This window comes from Lithobates pipiens, unplaced genomic scaffold, assembly GCF_037356315.1.
Source record: "Lithobates pipiens isolate NorthernLeopardFrog02 unplaced genomic scaffold, aLitPip1_a1.2 Scaffold_30, whole genome shotgun sequence".
Classification (NCBI taxonomy): Eukaryota; Metazoa; Chordata; class Amphibia; order Anura; family Ranidae; genus Lithobates; species Lithobates pipiens.
In genome coordinates, this window is record NW_027507791.1 from 62,817,539 (window position 1) to 62,837,962 (window position 20,424).

Sequence of the window (20,424 nt, forward strand, 5' to 3'; positions counted from 1 at the left end):
TGATAGAAGTCACAAGCCTGCTATATACTGCTGATTAGAAAAGGTATTTAGATTATATTTACTAAAATGATTGCATTTTCATGTTCTATGTACTGTGGGAGACCAGATATAGTGAATGCAGGGTCCCGGGTTTAGTAACACTTTAACTATATACTGGATGGAGAGAAATACAAATCCTTTGGCAGATAAAACCAATCCCATCCATACATTTGTGTGTTTGCCTGGAGTTCAGCTTTAAAGAGGAAGTAAACCCTGATGGGTTTACTTCCTCTTTGATTCCCTGCAAAGGTAAAGCATAATGGACTACTATGCATCGCATAGTAGTCCATTATGTGTCACTTACCTGACACAGGAGCCAGCGAAGTCACAGCTGTCCCCTGTAGTCCAGAGCATCCATCTTCTCGGTGGGTCTCGCTGCTCCGCCACTGTCATTCGGCGAAGCCGCGATGACGTCACTCCCGCGCATGCACACGGGAGCCGCCACTCGCGGCATATCGCCGTTGACAGCAGTGCGCTCAGTTCGCCTGCGCGCCGCTGTCTACGGCGCATGCGCCGTAGACAGCAGTGCCTGTCTTTGGGAAAATATCTCCTAAACCGTGTAGGTTTAGGAGATATTTCTTGGACCTAAAGGTAAGCCTTAATCTAAGTTTACAACCACTTTAAAGCCTCTTTCTCCGAGCTAACAGTCTGTGGTAAAAAAAAAAAAACACAAAAAGTATTGACCTGTGTCTTATTTTTCTCTTGAATTCTGGTACCCAGATACTGTACCTAGGTTTCTCAGGTCTGCTAACCTACAGTGGCTATTAGAAGACATTTTATATGTAGGAAGTTTGTTCTATTAATAACACGATCTGTCTTCTATCCTAGTGAACTGGAAACAATGACTTTTTAAGAAGCAGAATTGAATCTTCAATCATCATGTCGGCATACATGCACAAGGAGTTCTGTCAGTTGCAGCCCATGCAACATAGTGGACATATGAAAGGCGACATCAAAAGTTCTCCAGCCACCTTGGCATCTCCTGAGTACAGTGCCAATCAGAACCTCATGACAGTAGACCAGAGTCCGGTGTACCTTTCTCCATATATGGAAAACAGACATGACTATTCCTCTATAGCTTTCTGCAGCCCTTCTGTTATAAACTACAACGTACCAGGAAATTCTAGTGATTCTGAGAGTTCCATTATGAGACAAACTATGAGCCCAAGTTTAATGTGGACAGCTCCGGATCATATGTCCCCAGTAACTTTACATTGCCAGTCCTCGCTGTTGTATGCAGAGCCACCCAGGAGCCCATGGTTTGAAGCCAAACCAGAAGAACATGTTCTGCCAATTAACCGGTAAGATCACAAGACTCCAACACTTCACATACAAAGGCACAACAAAGGCCATCGCAGCATTAGCAGTTCCTATAGAGTCCAGCAATACAAGACACTAGTAGTGGTGGACAAAGTCAACAAGGTGGCCCTGTGCAAATGTTATGTTCAGACCACCCACACTAAGCTATAACAGTTTGTATTTTCAAAGCTAAAACAGACACATGGCTAAAAATATTTTATATATTTATTAGAAAATTACCATTTCAATGCAAAAACAATCATGTTATGTGAAACTGAGCCAAATATGTTATAACATATTCCAACATTCCATGTCAAACTGCAGTAGCATCACAATAGCAGATCAACCAGCAACAGCAAACTATATCACACTAAAATACATTACATAACCCAGGAAAACCAGAAGTGTTTTTTATTAACTATCAACATCAAATCAGCTCATCCTCAGCCTCTCTCATGTACATCCACTCTCCCAATTATGCACGTCCAGTTCCTCTCATAAGCACCCCCCGACCCCTTTATACAACTACCACCAATGTGCAGCCTATATATATGCAGCCTCCAACAGTACCCCCCCCCCAATATGCAGCCCCTGCAAAACCATTCAGGAACTTCAGTGTTCTGATAAAAGCTCCTCATTTTACAATGAACCCCATTGCAACAGGGATATTTACACTTTCCACCAATGTAACAGGGGCATTTACACTGGCCATCAAGGTAACATAGACATTTACTAACAGTGTAAGACAGACATTTGCACTGACCTCAAATGTAACAGGGAATTTACATGTTCCACTAATGTAATAGGGGCATTTATACTGACCAACAATGTAATAAGTACAATGACTACCAATATAACAGAGGCGTTTACACTGACCACTAAAGTAACAGGGAATTTACACGGACCACCAACATAACAGAAGTATTTACACTGACCACAAGTGTAATAGGAGCATATACACTTTCCACTAATGTAACAGGGACATTTACATTGATCACAAATGTAACAGGGACATTTCAATCAATCACAAATGTAACAGGGGCATTTACATTGATCAGAAATGTAACAGGCATTTACATTGATCACAAATGTAAAGGGGCCTTTACATTGATCACAAATGTAACCGGGGCATTTACATTTATCACAAAGGTAAGAGGGGCATTTACATTGACCACAAATGTAACAGGGACATTTACATTGACCACTAATGTAACAGGGGCACTTACAAGGACCACTAATAAAGTGGGGCATTTACACTAATGTCCCTGAACTAATGGTGGTCCGTGTAAATGTAGACTTGTCATTGCAGGGTATTATTTTTTCTTTTTGACCTTTGCCTGGTGACAAACAGGCAGGTGGACTAATAGGCAAGGCAGGAAATCATTGGAGCTTGCCCTGTATGTGGGAATGCAGCTATGGGTGTGTGTATAGTAAGTAGTGAGAGCCAAAGGGTGAGAAAGGGAGTTGGAGCATAAGAGAAAGAAAACCAATAGTAATAAGAGGTAAATAGCTGGATTATAATTCACACTTTTCCAGAGTTATCTGCTGCTTTTCCAAAGTTGCTGCATGGGTTTAAAGCAGTATAATCTGAACACCCTTGATGTTCTGTTTTATCAGTTACATTTTTTAGACTCAGTGAATAATGGCAATGGTAATGCCAAGCTGCTGCTAAAAAAGCAAACAGAATATTGGCATGCATTAAAAAGGGAATTAATTCCAGAGATAAAACGATAATTCTCCCGCTCTACAAGACTCTGGTCCAGCTGCACCTAGAATATGCTGTCCAGTTCTGGGCACCAGTCCTCAGGAAAGATGTACTGGAAACGGAGCGAGTACAAGAAGGGCAACAAAGCTAATAAAGGTTCTGGAGGATATTAGTTATTATGAAAGGTTGAAGAAAAGAGGTTTAACCATAAACTATGTAGAGGATTCTTTACTGTAAGAGCGGCAAGGATGTGTGATTCCCTTCCACAGGCGGTGGTCTCATCAAGGGCTATTGATAGTTTCAAGAAACTATTAGATAAGCACCCGAACGACCGCAACATATGGGATATACAATGTAATACTGACATATAATCACACACATAGGTTGAACTTGATGGACTTGTCTTTCTTCAACCTCACTTACCAAGTAACTCTGTAACTAATAAAGATGAATTATGTGAATTAAGGGCTCCTGCACACGTGCGCCAAAATGCATTTTTTCAAGGCGTTCAGTCTTTTTTCTTTTTTTTTTTTCTTATCTGAATGCAACTTATTTGGGTTGATTTACTAGAGTGCAAAATCTGGTTCAGCTGTGCATGGTTATCCAATCAGCTTCTAACTGCAGCTTGTTCAATTAAGCTTTGACAAAAAACTTGGAATCTGATTGTTTTCTATGCAGAGCTGTAGCAGATTTTGCACTCTCCAGGTTTAGCAAATTATCCCATTTGTCTTCTCTGGGCTGCGGTCACGTCAGTAAAATAGAATCCAAAAATCTGAGTTACTGGCCGTATTTTATTTTATGTGTAGACACGTAAATTAAACGACCTTCAATTCTGGATGCTAAATGAAGCATCCTGGAACTTTAATGCACATAAACATATATAGCTGTTTATGTGTCTAAACCCAAGTACTATACACACCATAAACATGCTTTTTACACAGAAACTTTCTGCAAGCAAGATCCAGTGTAAATATATCAGTATAATGTGCAAGGACCCTAACTTCAGGCATACTATGATTTTAACCACTTCAGCCGCGGAAGGATTTACCCACTTCCTGACCAGGCCATTTTTTGTGATACGGCACGCTTTAACTGACAATTGGTGGTCATGCAACGCTGTACTCCCGCTAGCCAATGGGAGCACGCATCCACAGTAGCGAGTCCCTGAGCCGACGTACACATACAGCGATTTGCGGGATCGTGCCACCATGCCGCAGTACCTGTGCATAGATTAGTAAAGGAAATAATTTGTTAGGGCTAGCTTGTCCCAAACAAACTATTTAAAGTCATAATATTCCTGAAATTATTAAATTCATCTTACATTTGGTCCATAGATAGCGAGAAACATTATAAAAAACGTCTCATTGCTATCCTCTGACAACTTTTCTTTGCCAGGCTGGCAAGAGGCACATGTGCAGTCACTGCAGATTTCTTGGCATTCTTCTATTGTTTGAATTTTCTCCGTTCTGTGCTCGGGAGACATTAGCCCCCATCCCTTTAGCAGATTTACTGGCAAGCTCCTAGCTTTAGGCAACACTTTGCCATGAAGAAGGCTTGTGGCACCATGACAGCTATTTTTTTTTATGTGATACTTGAAAATGTTTATATTTAATACTGGGATTTAATATTCACATTGTCGGTGGGCAGCTTCTAACTAACTTCAAGAAAGGGTAGTGCCAGAATTTAGCCAAGATTAGTAGGAAGGGTGCCACATCCTGTATTACCTAACCTTATAAGCAAACCTTTTCTATGTATTTTCTCAGCCTGGACTTGTAATGAGAAATGTTTGTTTTTTCTGGGAAAATGTGCAAAAAAAGATCATTCCCAATAATCAATAATCAATACGTCTGTCTCAACCACGATGATGCAATTTAAGCCAGAAACGATTAGTGGATCGCTGAAGAAACAAAAGAATGTGAAACTGTAGTAAATAGAGGAGAGAAAGACGAATCATGCTTAGTGGAAAGCAAGGTTGCTTTCCACTAAGCATGATTCGTCTTTCTCTCCTCTGTTCTCTCCTCTGTTTGCTAAAGTTTCACATTATAAAGGCTAAAAAGTGTGGATGTATACCTTTGGACACTGGAGCTCCGAGAATCTCCTGTGCGAGACAGCTGATGAATATAAGATCTGTTGGGAAGTTCCCATCTCCCATCTCCACTGTATTCCCTGAGGTCATCGTGGATCATTCCACATCGATTGAGGGACCCCTGGTGGCCTGCTGTCTCTACATCATCATGTGTGTAGCACCAGCTCCTGAAGAGCATGCGCTATGTGTTTTTCAAATTTAAGGTTACACCTGAACTGCAGTTTGATGCTGAAGTCCAAACTTAGACAATTGTACCCAAACCAGTCTGACTGGACTATGAGATGTTCAGCCTGACCACAGGGGCCACTGTCGCTTCTGGCAGACATGGAACTATGGTCTGGTTGGGTGCTTAAGTTACTCTCTCTCGGAGCCCACCCAGTGGGAGTGGCGCTCTTGCTGTGCTTTCTGGGAGAGGGTATTTAAGATGCGGACGTCACGTGGTTCAGGGTTCCGGTCCAGAAGGATGTACTGACTTCATGGTCCTGGTCCTCCTGACCAGCTCCCAGGAAGGCTATGGCCTGGGGTGCGGATCCACCCGATCTTGTCGTCTCGGGGCTGGCTAGCCTGAGACAAGAAAACGAAAGGAGGATTCTGAGGTAGTTGGGTGCCGTTTCTGGTTTGGGAGAGACCCATTAACTTCATAGCATTCCAGGGGAGGACACTTCAGAAGAAGACCACGTACGGGTTGGTTTCTTAGCAAGAGCCTGGAAGGGCTGAAATACCTAAGAGAATCCGGTCTGGTGGATATCACCAAGCTGGCTGAAAGATCCAGGTATCAGACAAGTGTGTTCTACAAGTTCAGTTTTCCTACGTGTTCTAAAAAAAGTCTGTGGCAGAGACTTATTCTTGTATGTTCTACAACAACGTCTGTGGCAGAGACTTGTTCCTGAGTAAGCACCTTGTTGGCTGCTAGGCCTTGTGAGAGGGACTGTCCAACTTGAGTGAACATCCAGTTGCGAATGGCTATTCTCTGGATGCAGTCAAAGTGAGTAAGTTCTTCAGCATTGACTTTGACACTAAGAGTACCTGAACTTCCTTTCCAACCCTCTGATCCCATGTTAAGAGACTGTTCATTGTCTATGTTTTTGCAAATAAAATCCATTTTATTCAGACTTTCACTGAGGTGTGTAATCATGGGAGGAGCCCTTGCCGAAAAGCCAGAGAAGTTACGCAGCCCAAGCAATCAGTGGGAGGAGTCTGCGCTGTTCTTTTTCTGCACGAGGCACCACATGAGAGTGTGTTGCGGAGGGAGAAGAAGCTAGTCTAGTTTGTCTCTCACAGTGTTGGAGGAAAAGGCTCTCAACGTGAAAATGTTTCAAGCTCCGGAAATGCCACCCAGCATGGGACCCCTTATGCCGTTGAGAGAAGGTATGATGGGAGTGAGACTTCTGGGAGCTACTCTGACCGATACAGGGATTCATCTGGCCCCTCAAGGGCGGTTTGTCCTGTACGCATCAGGAGATGTTGAGGCCCTGGGGATGTTGTGTGGAAAGTGTGAGAGACTGTTCGTGAACCCCTGGCCATTTGTCCATTGTTCTGCCTGTGGGGAGTATTTCTTTAAAGTGGAGCAGTCAATTGCACTACCAAGGGCTTACCGCGTGGACTGGGCCACGGGCGTGACAACCGAGGAGTCGGCCATCTTTGCCCCTTCAGTGAGGCCTTCAACAGCGGTGATACCTGTAGTTACTGACACCTCTGAGAGAGATGCCGCTACTTTCACCACTGCGACGGCCGAAGAGACCACTTTGGAGCAGATGGACACTGCTTCTACTACCATTACTGAAATTACCATGCCTCCTTTGGAGAAAGTGGGGCATACAAGGTCTTCCCGGAACCGACATGGAAAACCGCTACCGAGTTCGGCTGGACCCAATTGGCAGAAGAAGGTTGCTTCGGGAAAAGCTCAGACTGTAAGTAAATCTCTAGTGAATTATTTCCCGCCAGAGGAATATCGAGATTGATAGTTAGAGTCTTCGTCAGACACTGGGGACGATTACATTTTTGGGACTTGTTGTAGGCTGGAAGGGATGATGTAGCCGCCACTTGTACAGATGTTTTGGACTGGCTATCTTTAACCTCAGGGGGTGGAACGCCGCCGAGTGTGGAAAACCCCATCACGGTAAATGTGACTCTCCCTAAACCGATGAATTTGCCCACACTTCAAAGGTACTCTGCCACGTTAGTGCATCGGTCTCCAAATTCCTGCATACTGCCGGAGAAAGAAGCGCCCGCACACTGCCAAGACTTGCAAGGTCACAGCGATTCCTTCATAAGAGAATAGCAAATGAGTACAGGTTGGAATTCCCCTATGTCCCAAGGGACATTATGAATATTATTGAGGAGAACCACGAGGCATGGTGCAGGACGATGTCTGGAACTACTTAAAAGTACCAAAGCCGCTTCGCAAAAAGGCTTTTTTTACCGGAGCTGTATGAACGGTTTGTTGGATGTCTACAGCATTGGAGTTATGGTCGGCATATTTATGGAGACAAAGTTGTGATTTGCAGACCGGACAAAGACAGTGCCGTTTATTTCATTACCACTGTGGATGCACAGGGGAAAGATTTAACTTTCCCTGATCCCTGTTTCTACTGGTGAACTGTTCCTCAGTCAAGTCTTTGAATTTGCAAGGAGAGTTTCTCTTGGTCTTTATGTTTTTGCATTTTCTGCTGGAACTACAGAACTATTGGATAGTTAGACAGGGCCAGTTAAAGAAAAAAAAATTGTTGTGTCAAGATTACTTTACTGGGCACAGAACCTGTTCTAGAAAGAGACTGCACCTTAGTGGCTCAAACCACTACGTAGTACTGCAGAAGTTTTAAAAGTTTTAAGGTTTAGAGGAGAGGGATCCATTGAGATTGGATGGAACCCTGCCTTCTAATAGTCTGTGTATAAAGTGTTGTTTGCATGTTTTCTTTCTCTTTTAGAATTCACCAAGGAGCATCTATCAAGCTGCCGGAGAATGGGTGGTTTAGGTAGATAGGTTTGGGTGGTAATCTTTATGTATGATAATTCTGTGTTTAAACAATGTATTTTCATAATACTGGAAAGTTTATTGTTTTTTCCTTCCCTCTTCCCATTCCTACCTCAACGTTCAGATACTTTAGGTTTTTTTTATGGATAGAGCTAGTTTGTTGTCTCTGGGTTTTTTTCATTTGTCTTTCCCAGACGATGAGGACATTGTCTAAATTAGCAGGGTGAGTGTGTAGCGCCGGCTCCTGAAGAGCATGCGCTATGTGTTTTCCAAATTTAAGGTTACACCTGAACTGCAGTTTGGTTTGGGTACAATTTACTAAATTTGGACTTCAGCATCAGTCTGACTGGACTATGAGATGTTCAGCCTGACCACAGGGGGCACTGTCTCTTCTGGCAGGCATGGAACTATAGTCTGGTTGGGTGCTTAAGTTACTCTCTCTTGGAGCCCGCCCAGTGGGAGTGGCGCTCCTGCTGTGCTTTATGGGAGAGGGTATTTAGGATGCGGACGTCACGTGGTTCGGGGTTCCGGTCCAGAAGGATGTACTAACTTCATGGTACTGGTCCTCCTGACCAGCCCCCAGGAAAGCTATGGCCTGGGGTGCGGATCCACCCTATCTTGTCATCTCGGGGCTGGCTAGCCCGAGGCAAGGAAACTAAAGGAGGATTTTGAGGTGGTTGGGTGCCTTCTCTGCTTTGGGAGAGACCCATTAACTTCATAGCATTCCAGGGGAGGACTCTTCAGAAGAAGACAACATATGGGTTGGTTTCTTAGCAAGAGCCTGGAAGGGCTGAAGTACCTAAGAGAATCCGGTCTCATGGATATCGCCAAGCTGGCTGAAAGATCCAGGTATCACATGAGTGTTCTACAAGTTCAGTTTTCCTACATGTTCTACAAAAACATCTGTGGCAGAGATTTATTCTTGTATGTTCTACAACAACGTCTGTGGCAGAGACTTGTTCCTGAGTAAGCACCTTGTTGGCTGCTAGGCCTTGTGAGAGAGGGACTGTTCAACTTGAGTGAACATCCAGTTGCAAATGGCTATTCTCTGGATGCAGTCAAAGTAAGCAAGTTCTTCAACATTGACTTTGACACTAAGAGTACCTGAACTTCCTTTCCAACCCTCTGATCCCATGTTAAGAGATTGTTCATTGTCTAAGTTTTTGCAAATAAAATCAAAATTTAAGTGGATCTGTCTTCAGTCTCTCAAGTTACTGGGCCATCTACCACGGGACACCCCTAGACGTGAAGTGAGGAGAAAGAAGGTAACGGTAAGCCCAATCTAACCAGCAGCTCCTTCGGGGGTTAGTGCTACATGTGTTTATCCAGTTACGCTCGTTTGACCTGGTGTCGCTGACACGTAGGTCCATTGGCTCTGGTAAGAGTACCCATTCTTTATTTATACCATCAAAGTCGTTTCTTCAGAGATCCACTAATCGTTTCTGGCTTTAATTGCATCTTCGTGGTTGAAACAGATGTATTGATTATTGGGACTGATTTTTTTTTCTTAACTGTTATATGTCTATATAGTTCTTCATGGACTCACGTTTTTCTTGTTTTTTATGGGAGTAGAGTAAAGAGTTTAGTTCTGTAGTAAGTAGTGCAGCATTACTGTCTAGAGCAGTGGTTCTCAACCTAGGGGTTGAATGACGATTTGCCAGGGCTCATCGAATCCTGGGCTGTTCCTGAAGCCCGCACTGCTCTCCCAGCCTCTTCGCAGACGCCCAGTAGGACTGTCCTTGGAGCCTGTTGCTGCCTAACTGGGCTGTTCCTGGAGCCCGCGGCTGCCCACTCAGTCTCTTCTCAGCTGCCCATTCAGTTCACGGCATGGGTGGGGGGCAGAGACTAGAGGTCCACTGACTGCTGAGGAATGTGAAGTGGGAGATGCTAAAGGAGACCCTATCTCCTGATTTAGGCATAGGCGTCACTGATACGAGACACCACAGAGCTGGAGACGTACTGAAGTTGGATACACAGTGAGTAACACTACCTGTGATTATAGTTGCCATTAAAAGTCCCCACTACAGTTCTCAGATCAGTAGATGACCTTGATCAAGAGCACCTAAGTTGGCTGATCAGAACTCCCCCCAGCACTGCCACTGATCACACCCCCCACCAGCACTGCCACTCATCCCAACTCCCCGCCAGCACTGCCACTCACCCCATCCCCCCCCCCCCCCCCACCAAATAGTAAGAGAAGGAATTAAAAATAAAGAAAACATGGAAGGGAGAGGAAAATAGGGGGAGGAACAAAAAAAGGGAGAGAGAGAATAAGAGAAAGAACAAGAAAGACGGCTAGAGAGAGGGATGGAGGAAAAAAAACAAGAAATTAGGATAGAGAGAGATAAAAGGGAAAGAAAGGAGAACAAGGACAAAGAGTGGTACATCCTAAAATGTACCATAAGGCCCCTTTCACACTAGCGATCCGTTCAGGTCTGCCTGTCAGTTTTTCAGGCGGACCTGAACGGATACTCCATGGAGCTCTATGGAGCGTCGGATGTCAGCGGTGGCATGTCCTCTGACACCCAACCCGCTTCGATCCGAAAAAGTGTGACGGAGGAAAAAGCTATTTTTCCAATCCGTCATTGGATCTGATCGGGTGACGATGGACACTGTGGTCCGTCGTCACCCGATCTACCATAGGGGAGAGCGGCGCTGTGACAGGTCCGTCCCTGCACAGTGTGCAGAGACAGACCTGTCATCTTCCTGCTCAGCGGAGATCGTTCTGGCCATCCCCTCTGAGCAAGCGTATATCCACGGGGCAGATCAGCACTGATCTGCCCCGTGTGCAAGGACCCTAAGAGGTTTTAATACTGCACGAGTGGAAGGAACTCAGGGAGCGCTAAATGTCTGTGGGTTAGTGGCGCAAATTACTTGTCTTGCCTTGGGTGCTGACAACCCAAGCTAAGAAAATAATTTTACTGTTAGGGGTCCCCACAACTTGGGAAATTTTATCAAGGGGTCACAGCACTAGAAAGGTTGAGAACCACTGGTCTAGAGCGTGTTTATATAACAAGAAAATATACTGAAGTCCCTGATGAGGCAGTTGGGCAGCTCTATTGCTTAGATAAGTCCTAGTATAGAGAGGGGTTGGTTCACACCATCACGTGAGACTATTCTACCAGTACATAAGTAACCCGTCACAGTTACAATTTTAAAGAATTTCCACTGATATTATGTAGCTGAGCCAGTGTAAGGCTTAGACACATAAATAACATAAAATGATTCTGTGTTTTCCCTGCATAGTTTAATTAAATGTTGTTGCTTTCTTATCTCTACACGAAAATCTGACTTTATGGTACTTTTTAAACATCAATCATGAAATGTCTACTAAAACATTTATACAAAAGATTTTTATTATAACAAAGATGAAAATAAGGCCGCGTACACACGGGCGGACTATCCGTCCAACTAAGTCCGTCAGACAATCCGACAGACAGTCCGTCCTACTTTTGAATGAACGGACTTGACCACACACGACGAACAGACAGTCCGCTGAAAGCTTGCGCGATGACGTGTACGGCACGTACGACGGGACTAGAAATTCGACGTCCAATACACTGCAATGCAACCTTCGGCCATGTAAATCCTTTCTGAGCATGCGCCATACTTAGTCCGTCGAACTAGCCTACTCACGAGCGGACTGTCCGCTGAAACCAAGTTTGGACGGACAATATTACGGAAATTCCGAAAGACTTAGTCCGCCAGACTGTCCACTGAAAAAGTCCGCCGGAGCCCACACACGAGCGGATTGTCCGCTGAAACAGGTTTCAGCGGACTAAGTTGGACGGACAATCCTCTTGTGTGTACGCGGCCTAAGTTCGCAGACTGAAGTTGATTGTAATTTCCATTTCATATAATATCACATTAAACAGATAACTCCCACAATATCAGATAGGATCATATGGTGGGGTGACATAACATAACATTTTACACGTTCCTTCTCCAGAAGACCAGATCATATATTATACAATATGGTTCTGTACCTATATACAAATAAATTAAATCATATATCATAGAAGATAGCAGTTTCATTACTATTAAAAACATTTTTGGCACCAGGTGTAGGTGTCATTCATCCTGGCACTCGTCATTCCCCACACAGGAGGTTTAGAGGGCTTCTTGAGAGAAAAATCCAAAGTTCATTTGGACCTAATTCATCCCCAAAGGAGAAACAGCAAGAATTCCTTTATTTAAGGTATGTCCCCAAAATTATGATTAATTGGTTGGTGGGTGTCCTCTCACCTGCTTCAACAGACCTCACCAGTATGAAGAGGTCAATAGCGCTTTGCAGTAGTATAGTGGCACTGCTTCCACTGGCTAGATACTCAAAGTCAACAGCTCCCAGTAAGATGTCAATCATACTGTATAAAACATAGGAGGAAAGAGGAAAGACCCATAGTGTAGATCGCTTATATAATAATTTATTCCAAAGTGTGTAGAGTAAACCGAAATATATGTAAGGTAAAAAAAAAAGTAATGTCGTTTATTAAGATAAGTGAACACAGATATAGTATAATCACTTTTTCTTTATTAAGACAATATAGAAATACACATTGCACAATATATCTATATAAATCTTTTCATTAACTTACACCACACTAACCTCCCCACCCCAAGAAAACACACCAGATCCTTGATCATGTCCTCTTCAAAAGAGAGAAAGGAAAAAAAGAGAGAAAAATAAATAAAAAGGAAAAAGCCCATCCACTTGCCTACCCATAACCAAAACTCAATTTGTGCAAAACATTATTCAAAGTATAATTAAGAAGGGGGCTTTACAGCGCCATATTACATGTGTCAAACAACCAACAATACAAAAAAAAAAAAATTTAAAATAAGTAATAAAAAAATATATATAAGTAAAAACAAAAAAAAGTATATAATTTCGAAATACTATTTGTGTCCTATTATGTTTAGTGTTTTAATTCAATATAATCTCATTCTACTATTTCATTTTTACGCCTCTCCACCTTTCATTTTAATCTACCCTTCTTTATGTGATTCCATTTCGTGTTGCCCATTCCGTGCCTAATTTACTATTATCCTCTTCCTTTAATGACATCAATCATCTCTACACTGCCCCCCAGAGGAGGAAAAAAGAAACGACACAAAAAACAACACAAAAAAAAAAAAAAAAATCCCACCTCCTCCCAATTTCCCATCCCAGCCATCCTGCCCATGTATCTTTACATTTATTCTGTTGGTCTTTAACCATATGTATCCATCTCTCTGCTTCCATTTATTTTTTTCTATCTCCCCTTTCCAATCCATTATAGTGGGACATCCAGACTGTTTTCAAAATCTAGGTATCAATATTTTGGCTGCATTTAGCAAATGGGGAGTAACGCTTCTCTTATAAAACCTAGAAGATGATGGCATCCCATGAAAAAGAAAATGTAATGGAGAGAATTCTATAGGTCTAAGTGTCATTTTCTTAATCCAAGGGGTTATCTCCTCCCAGAAAATCCCCTCCAGCAGTTAACATCCGCTGATGGATATATCTGAGCCAATCGAACCAGTGTACAAAACCATCTTGTCAGGAACTTTAAAGCCCCGTACACACAAGAGGACTTATGTCCGACAGACTTCCGAAGGAGTTCTGCCGGAGTTCTGCCGGAGTTCCGACAGAGTTCTGATGGACTTTTCGGCTGAGCGGACTTGGCCACACACAATCACACTAAACTCCGACGGATTCGAACGTGATGACGTACGACTGGATTCGAATAAGGAAGTTCATAGCCAGTAGCCAATAGCTGCCCTAGCGTCGGTTTTAGTCCGTCGGAATAGCATACACACGAGCACATTTTTCGAAGGGACCGGGTCCGGCGGAGTTCCTTCGGAAAAATTTGAAGCATGTTCCATATTCTAAAGTCCTTCAGACTTTGGCGAGTCAAAAGTCCGTTGCAGCCCACACACGATCGAATAGTCTGACGGAATCAGTCCGTCGGACTTTGGATGTTGAAAAGTCCGCTCGTGTGTACGGGGCTTAAGACATCTCCTGTATATGGGAACTTATTGAAGTATGGTGTGTCGCTCCCATCAGCCTTTTAATCTGCTCTGATGTAAAATTATAGCCCAGTTCTCTTTCCCATTCTGAAATAGGGAATTGTCATATTTTGGGCGCTCAGAACCAGCCTGTACATTCAAGACAACATATGACCTGGCTCTGATAAGTTAACACACCATTTGTCAAAAGTAGTAAGCGGGTTCGCTGGTCTGATCTGGTGCTTCCACTTATTGAACAAGTCTGTCAGTTGACGGTATTTCCATACAGCCATTGGTAATTCCCTCAGTATTCAAACCAAATCCACCAATGGAAGCAATTTACCCTGTGGGGCTACGCCAGCACAATTACCCTTCCTGTCCATTCCACAGAGATCTAAACTCCCTTTATCTTCCCCTGGGGAAAAACAGGGAAATCTTTCCAATGGTGTTAAAGGGGATATGGGGGGGGGGGGGCAAACGTTCCCGTACTGTTCATTCTATCCCAAATGGATAGTGTTGTCTTCATCAGTGGTTATGCATATTCTGACAACCCCCTATAAGAAGCCGGATTCAAGGGGGTTCCGCCCAAGTTCCTACCTGCTAATGTTTTATCCAAGGGCACCCAAATTTTACCAGCAGATTCATGGCACCAGTTCATTATATGAACCAGGGCCATGGCTCTGTAATAAAACACTATATCCAGGAGTCCCACCCCACCCTCCCGTTCTGGTCTCCTCAAAATCTCGTGTGCCAACCTGGAATGTTTATCTTCCCATACAAAGGTCATAAAGCCCTTCATATTTGTTTAAAGAATGTCTGTGGGAGTGTTATGGGTACGGAATGTAAAACGTAAATAAGCCTGGGAATTACACTCATTTTAAGCATGTTTTACCAAGTGAGAGTATGACTTCTCCACGTTTGCAAGTCTTTTATTATGGATACCATCAAGAGAGTGAACACAGATATAAACGCACCTCCAAAACCAAACAGTGTAAAACAAATCAAACAACCAAACAGTGACCCACAAAGAACAACAATCTAAACTAGTATATACAGCAGATAGGGAATACCAGAATCATAATTGTAGTCAGGCCAGGGTCATATACGAGAGATCAGTAGATGGGGCAATGAGCAAGACCGGGCAGGGAGAAGATGTAAGGGATCAGGCTGCAGGGCAGGGGTACAGGATAACAGGATCACATGAGGGACAGGAACAGGTTCAAATTCAGGTTCACAGGATCAGGGGTACAGGTCAGGGCTCAAGGACAGTACCAAGGCAAGTGTGTGAGTGCTTGCCGGGTATAAATGCACATCTCCTGCAATCGGTCTCAGGTGACGCCTGATTGCAGGAGATGATGTCGACTCCAGATTGCTAGGAGACACCCATTAGTGGACACCAGTACTGTGGCCCAAAGATCAGACAATGCCATTAACAGGTGAAACCTTTCCTGACAGCTCCAAACTAGTAGGAGATACCCGCTGGTGGACACCAATATTGCTACACAAAGATCTGCTAGTGCCACCAACAGGTAAAACCTTTCCTGACAGTAAAAGACACTCACATTTCAGATGTCAAAAAACAGCATATCTCAGATAACTTCCTGCATTCACAAATCTCCACCTGGCTCCTCCCAGTATGATCGCATCATCGCCTACCTCGAGTGTTGCGGCCAGTAGGCTTTCTCAAAAGTGTAGGCTGGTATAGGATGCTCCCAAATTTGCACGGATGTCTAGGATAGGTTGGTATAGAGTGCAGCATTAGTGGCTTTGGTCCCCTCAGAGCAAGTGTGCCTAAGGCTTCTTTTCACCACTTTGGCAACTGTACAACAAAGTCCAATAAATGTAACATGCTTCTAGACAGCTGTAGGAACTTGCATAACTGTGACTGCTATTAGTACCACTTTTTTATGTATGTATTTAAAAAAAATCTTGTTCTAGTGTCAAGCAAACATTTTGGATTGTCCCTCACTATGGATTGTCCCTCACTAAATCTGGTAAAAACAGCCACTAGGACAAATAGAGAAAGGGAATCTACCCAGTGGACACATGCACAGCAATAGCAACTTAGTAGGGATCATAGGTGTACGCAGTCTATTGCATTAGGCCCCCTTTCACATGGGCAAATACGCTGGATGGACTCTGCCAGCTCAGCATGGGATCACTCCGTTGATCATCGCTGAGCAGGTGGATGACAGGTTCGTCTCTGCTCACTGTGCATGAAGGGACCTGTCAGAGCCCCACTGTTCTCTATGGGGAGATTGGTGAAATATCAGGAGAACCCTGTTGGCTTTTTTCAACCTCACCTACTATAAATGAGGACAGAGATTCCTTAGTCCCTTTCTCTGCAACCTCAGCTGCGCTGGACAGTGAATGAATCGGAAGTGTCCTGTGCTGAGTAACTTCCTGTTCATTCACAAACATAAGCATGGTAAATACAATTTATTATGCTTCAGTTATGAATGGACAATGAACATAGTGAGTGATTAGTACTAATTGCTTCTTTCAGAAAAAGAAAGGGCCCAGTAAATGACATATTTACTGGCCATTTCCATGCTACCCATTGTGAAATGATAGGATGGCGGCCAGGGGAGCACGGGGGGATTTGGGAGCAGAAAAAAGAGGGACATGAGAGGCATAGGGTTGATATTTACTGGTTCCAACCCCTGTATTTTCCTCCTGTGGTAGCTGAATGCCAGAAGGAGGGAGAGGAGGAAAAGCTGGCTTTCAGCTGTGGCAGGGATGATAACCCACACCACTAATAACAAGGTTTTAGAAATGCGTTAAATTGAATTCTAAATACTTTTTTGCATTTAAATGGTGCTCATGAGTCCAAAAAAAAAAAATATTTTTTCTATGGCTCTCTAGACTGAATGGCACAGTGGGGAATTATAGAGAAAAGCAGTCACCTTCATTGTTGTAATCTTTATTCATAAGTTACTGTTATGGATAAAGTCAAAAAAATAAAAATGAAAAACACTTTTGGCCCTTTATTACCTCTTAGTTAGTTAACGCCATTTTAGTTTTATCAACACCTTCATTCCCTTAGCTTGTTTTTGTTTTGTTTTGCTGATTTTTTGTTATGCATATATAGCAAATGTTAAATTTTGTGTTCATTGGTTTTTATACTCCCGAATTAAGAAAAATGCTTTGAACCAGAATCATTCTAGTACCAATATAAAAGGGAATGATCACAGAATAAAATTTGGAATTTTCATGAATAATAAACTAATTTGAAGATGAAAGAACACATTTTGATTACCAAAAATGATAATTAAAAGCTAACTCTTCTTTAACATGCTGAACATGACACTGGTTTAATTACAGGTGTAGACAGAAAAGATATTCTCCCGCACTCGTGCTGGCAGTTTTAGTACAAAATGGTAGTATTTTCAAATGATATAATATATTATGTTAAGAAAACATGCATGTCCCGCTGCCTGAACTGACTGGGGGAAGTCAGGTCACGCGCCTCCATTCTTCCTCATCACCCAGCTTTTCCAAACGCATGAATCAAGTTGATAAATAAAGTTTATTCTAAACAAATAAATGAATACAATGAAAATTTGTATTCATTTATTTGTTCATAAAAACAGGTTACAATATTCTCATTTTATAAAATAGTGGAAATGATTAGAAAAACCATGCAACGGTATAGGCTGGATCAATGGCTGAATCAAATTCTAACGCATTTCGAGGGGATTCCTGTTCATCAGGGCCTTGGAAGACAGAAAATGGTCTGTATCATGTGGTGGATTTATATAGAGAGCGATGACTGTGTGGGATGTGTCACATGACAGATGGTGAATTCTCCCCTGTTCTACTGGTGTTCCTATCCACATCACAAATGCCATATATACATGGTCGAACCATAGTAAAAAGTGTATATAAAATGGTAAAGCTATTCCACAGAGTAAAAAGTTATTAAAATTGTGTGTATATACGCACACACTTTATATATACACTGATATATAAAGTGTGTGTGTGTATATATATATATATACACAATTTTAGTAACTTTTTACTCTCTGGAATAACATTAACCGTTGTTATATACACTTTTTTAATATACACTTTTTATCATGGTTCGACCAAGTATATACATATATGTACATTTTATATATTATTTTATACCGTCTGCAACTCTTATTTCATCTCTATATGTACACACATATATATATATTATATATATATATATATATATATATATATATATATATATATATATATATATATATATATATATATTGTAAGGGATCTTCCTGGGGTAGGGTGTGTTTGGAGACAGTTCACAGCAGACTTGGAATTTATAAAGCAGATCTTGGCGTTTATTCGTGGTACAAACAGTCCAGCAAACAAAATATACAGCAACACCGTGCTTTCTAAGTACAACAAAAATAAAAGTCCTAGCCCGGCTGGGCGCTTACTAACAGGTTCTGCTCACCTATCTGACACTTACAAACACAGCGTCTTTCACCTGGATATCGCAGGGTGAGTTTTAGCTCCAGCAGTGGCAGTGCTTGCAGCTTCCTTCAACACACAGATTGTTCATTCCCTGGCTGAGAGCGATCACCTGCACGCTCTGCAGAGCCTTTAGCTTCCCAGGCTAATTAGGATCAAAGCTCACCTGATCCCAAACCCAGAACTGGATCGGGGGATGTGGAATGACAGGTCCCTCTACCAAACCTACCTGCCATTCCATATAAACCCAGGCCCGGCAAAATTTAAATAACAACTCAGCAGCATATCGCTGCTGAGAAACTGATCCATCCTGGATTTACCATCTCACACTGTGTAGCAACCTAGGTGAGATGTACACCCCCTCGATCACTTCTCCAGTGACATGTCTACATATCCCCCCCCTCTTTTTCAGACCGGAGGGCTGAGCCTTTTGTCCCCACAGACAACTTACCCTTGACAATGCGTCAGCATTTGCCTGTAATTTCCCTGGCCTGTGTTCCACAGTGAAATTAAAGTTTTGTAGGGAGAGAAACCATCTAGTCACTCTTGCATTTCTCTCCTTGTTTAACTTCATCCATGTTAGGGGGGCATGGTCTGTCACCAACTTGAATTTCCTGCCTAGCAAGTAATACTTTAACGATTCTAGGGCCCACTTTACTGCCAAACATTCTCGCTCCACAATGGCATAATTTTTCTCGGCCGGGGTTAGTTTTCTACTCAAGTACGTCACCGGATGCTCCTCACCATTCACTACTTGTGAGAGTACTGCACCTAAGCCTGTGTTAGAGGCATCTGTCTGGACCAGAAATTCTCGCCTGAAATCGGGGGTGACTAACACAGGTGGTTGGCACAAGGCAGACTTAAGGCTTTGGAAAGCCTCCTCGGCCTCTGGGGTCCACGTGACCATTGCTGTCTTTCCGCCCTTTGTCAAGTCAGTTAGCGGAGCAGCAACTGAGGCAAAGTTCGGCACAAATCTACGGTAATAACCCGTAATACCCAGGAAAGCTCTAACCTGTTTCCTTGTCAGGGGTCTAGGCCAATTCTGTATTGCCTCAATTTTATTTAGCTGTGGCCTAACCAATCCTCTTCCAACAATGTAGCCTAGATATTTGGCCTCTTCTAGGGCTAGAGCACACTTCTCGGCATTTATGGTCAACCCTGCATCACTTATGGCATCCAACACGGCCTGTACCTTACAGAGGTGACTTTCCCAATCAGGGCTAAAAATGACCACATCATCGAGGTAGGCAGCTGAGTAATCACGATGTGGTCGCAGAATCAAGTCCATCAACCTCTGGAAAGTTGCAGGCGCTCCATGTAACCCGAACGGCATCACTACATACTGGAATAGCCCATCAGGGGTGGAGAAAGCAGTTTTCTCTTTAGCCTCGTCAGAAAGTGGAATCTGCCAGTAGCCCTTTGTGAGATCGAGGGTGGTTATGTACCTGGCGTTACCCAACTTCTCAATCAACTCATCTACCCTGGGCATAGGATACGCATCGAACTTGGAGATCTCATTCAACTTTCTGAAATCGTTACAGAACCTCCAAGTTCCATTGGGCTTTGGGATTAGCACAATTGGGCTGGACCATTCACTCTGTGACACCTCAATTACCCCCAGAGCAAGCATACGTTTTACCTCGGCAGATACGGCTTCCCTACGTGCCTCCGGTATCCTATAGGGCTTAAGGTTTACTCTGCTTCTAGGCTCAGTTTCAATGTGATGATGGATGAGGTGTGTACGCCCTGGGAGGTCAGAGAACTTGTTTTTGTTTTTCTGTAAAAATTCCTGAACCTCCTGTTTCTGTGACACTGATAGAGTATCACCTACCTTGACTGGAGGGATTGGTGGTGACAAATTATTAACAGTATTTG

General features: G+C 43.0%; 1 protein-coding gene across 1 annotated transcript in view; it reads left to right on the forward strand.

Moving 5' to 3' along the window:
* ESR2 (estrogen receptor 2) overlaps window positions 1–20,424 on the forward strand; it is a 189,946-nt gene that overhangs the window by 97,451 nt on the left and 72,071 nt on the right. Inside the window, exon 2 of the mRNA XM_077464349.1 lies at window positions 868–1,340. Within this exon, the coding sequence (XP_077320475.1) occupies window positions 919–1,340 (422 nt within the window). The 5' untranslated portion in view covers window positions 868–918. The remainder of the gene's footprint in view (window positions 1–867; window positions 1,341–20,424) is intronic.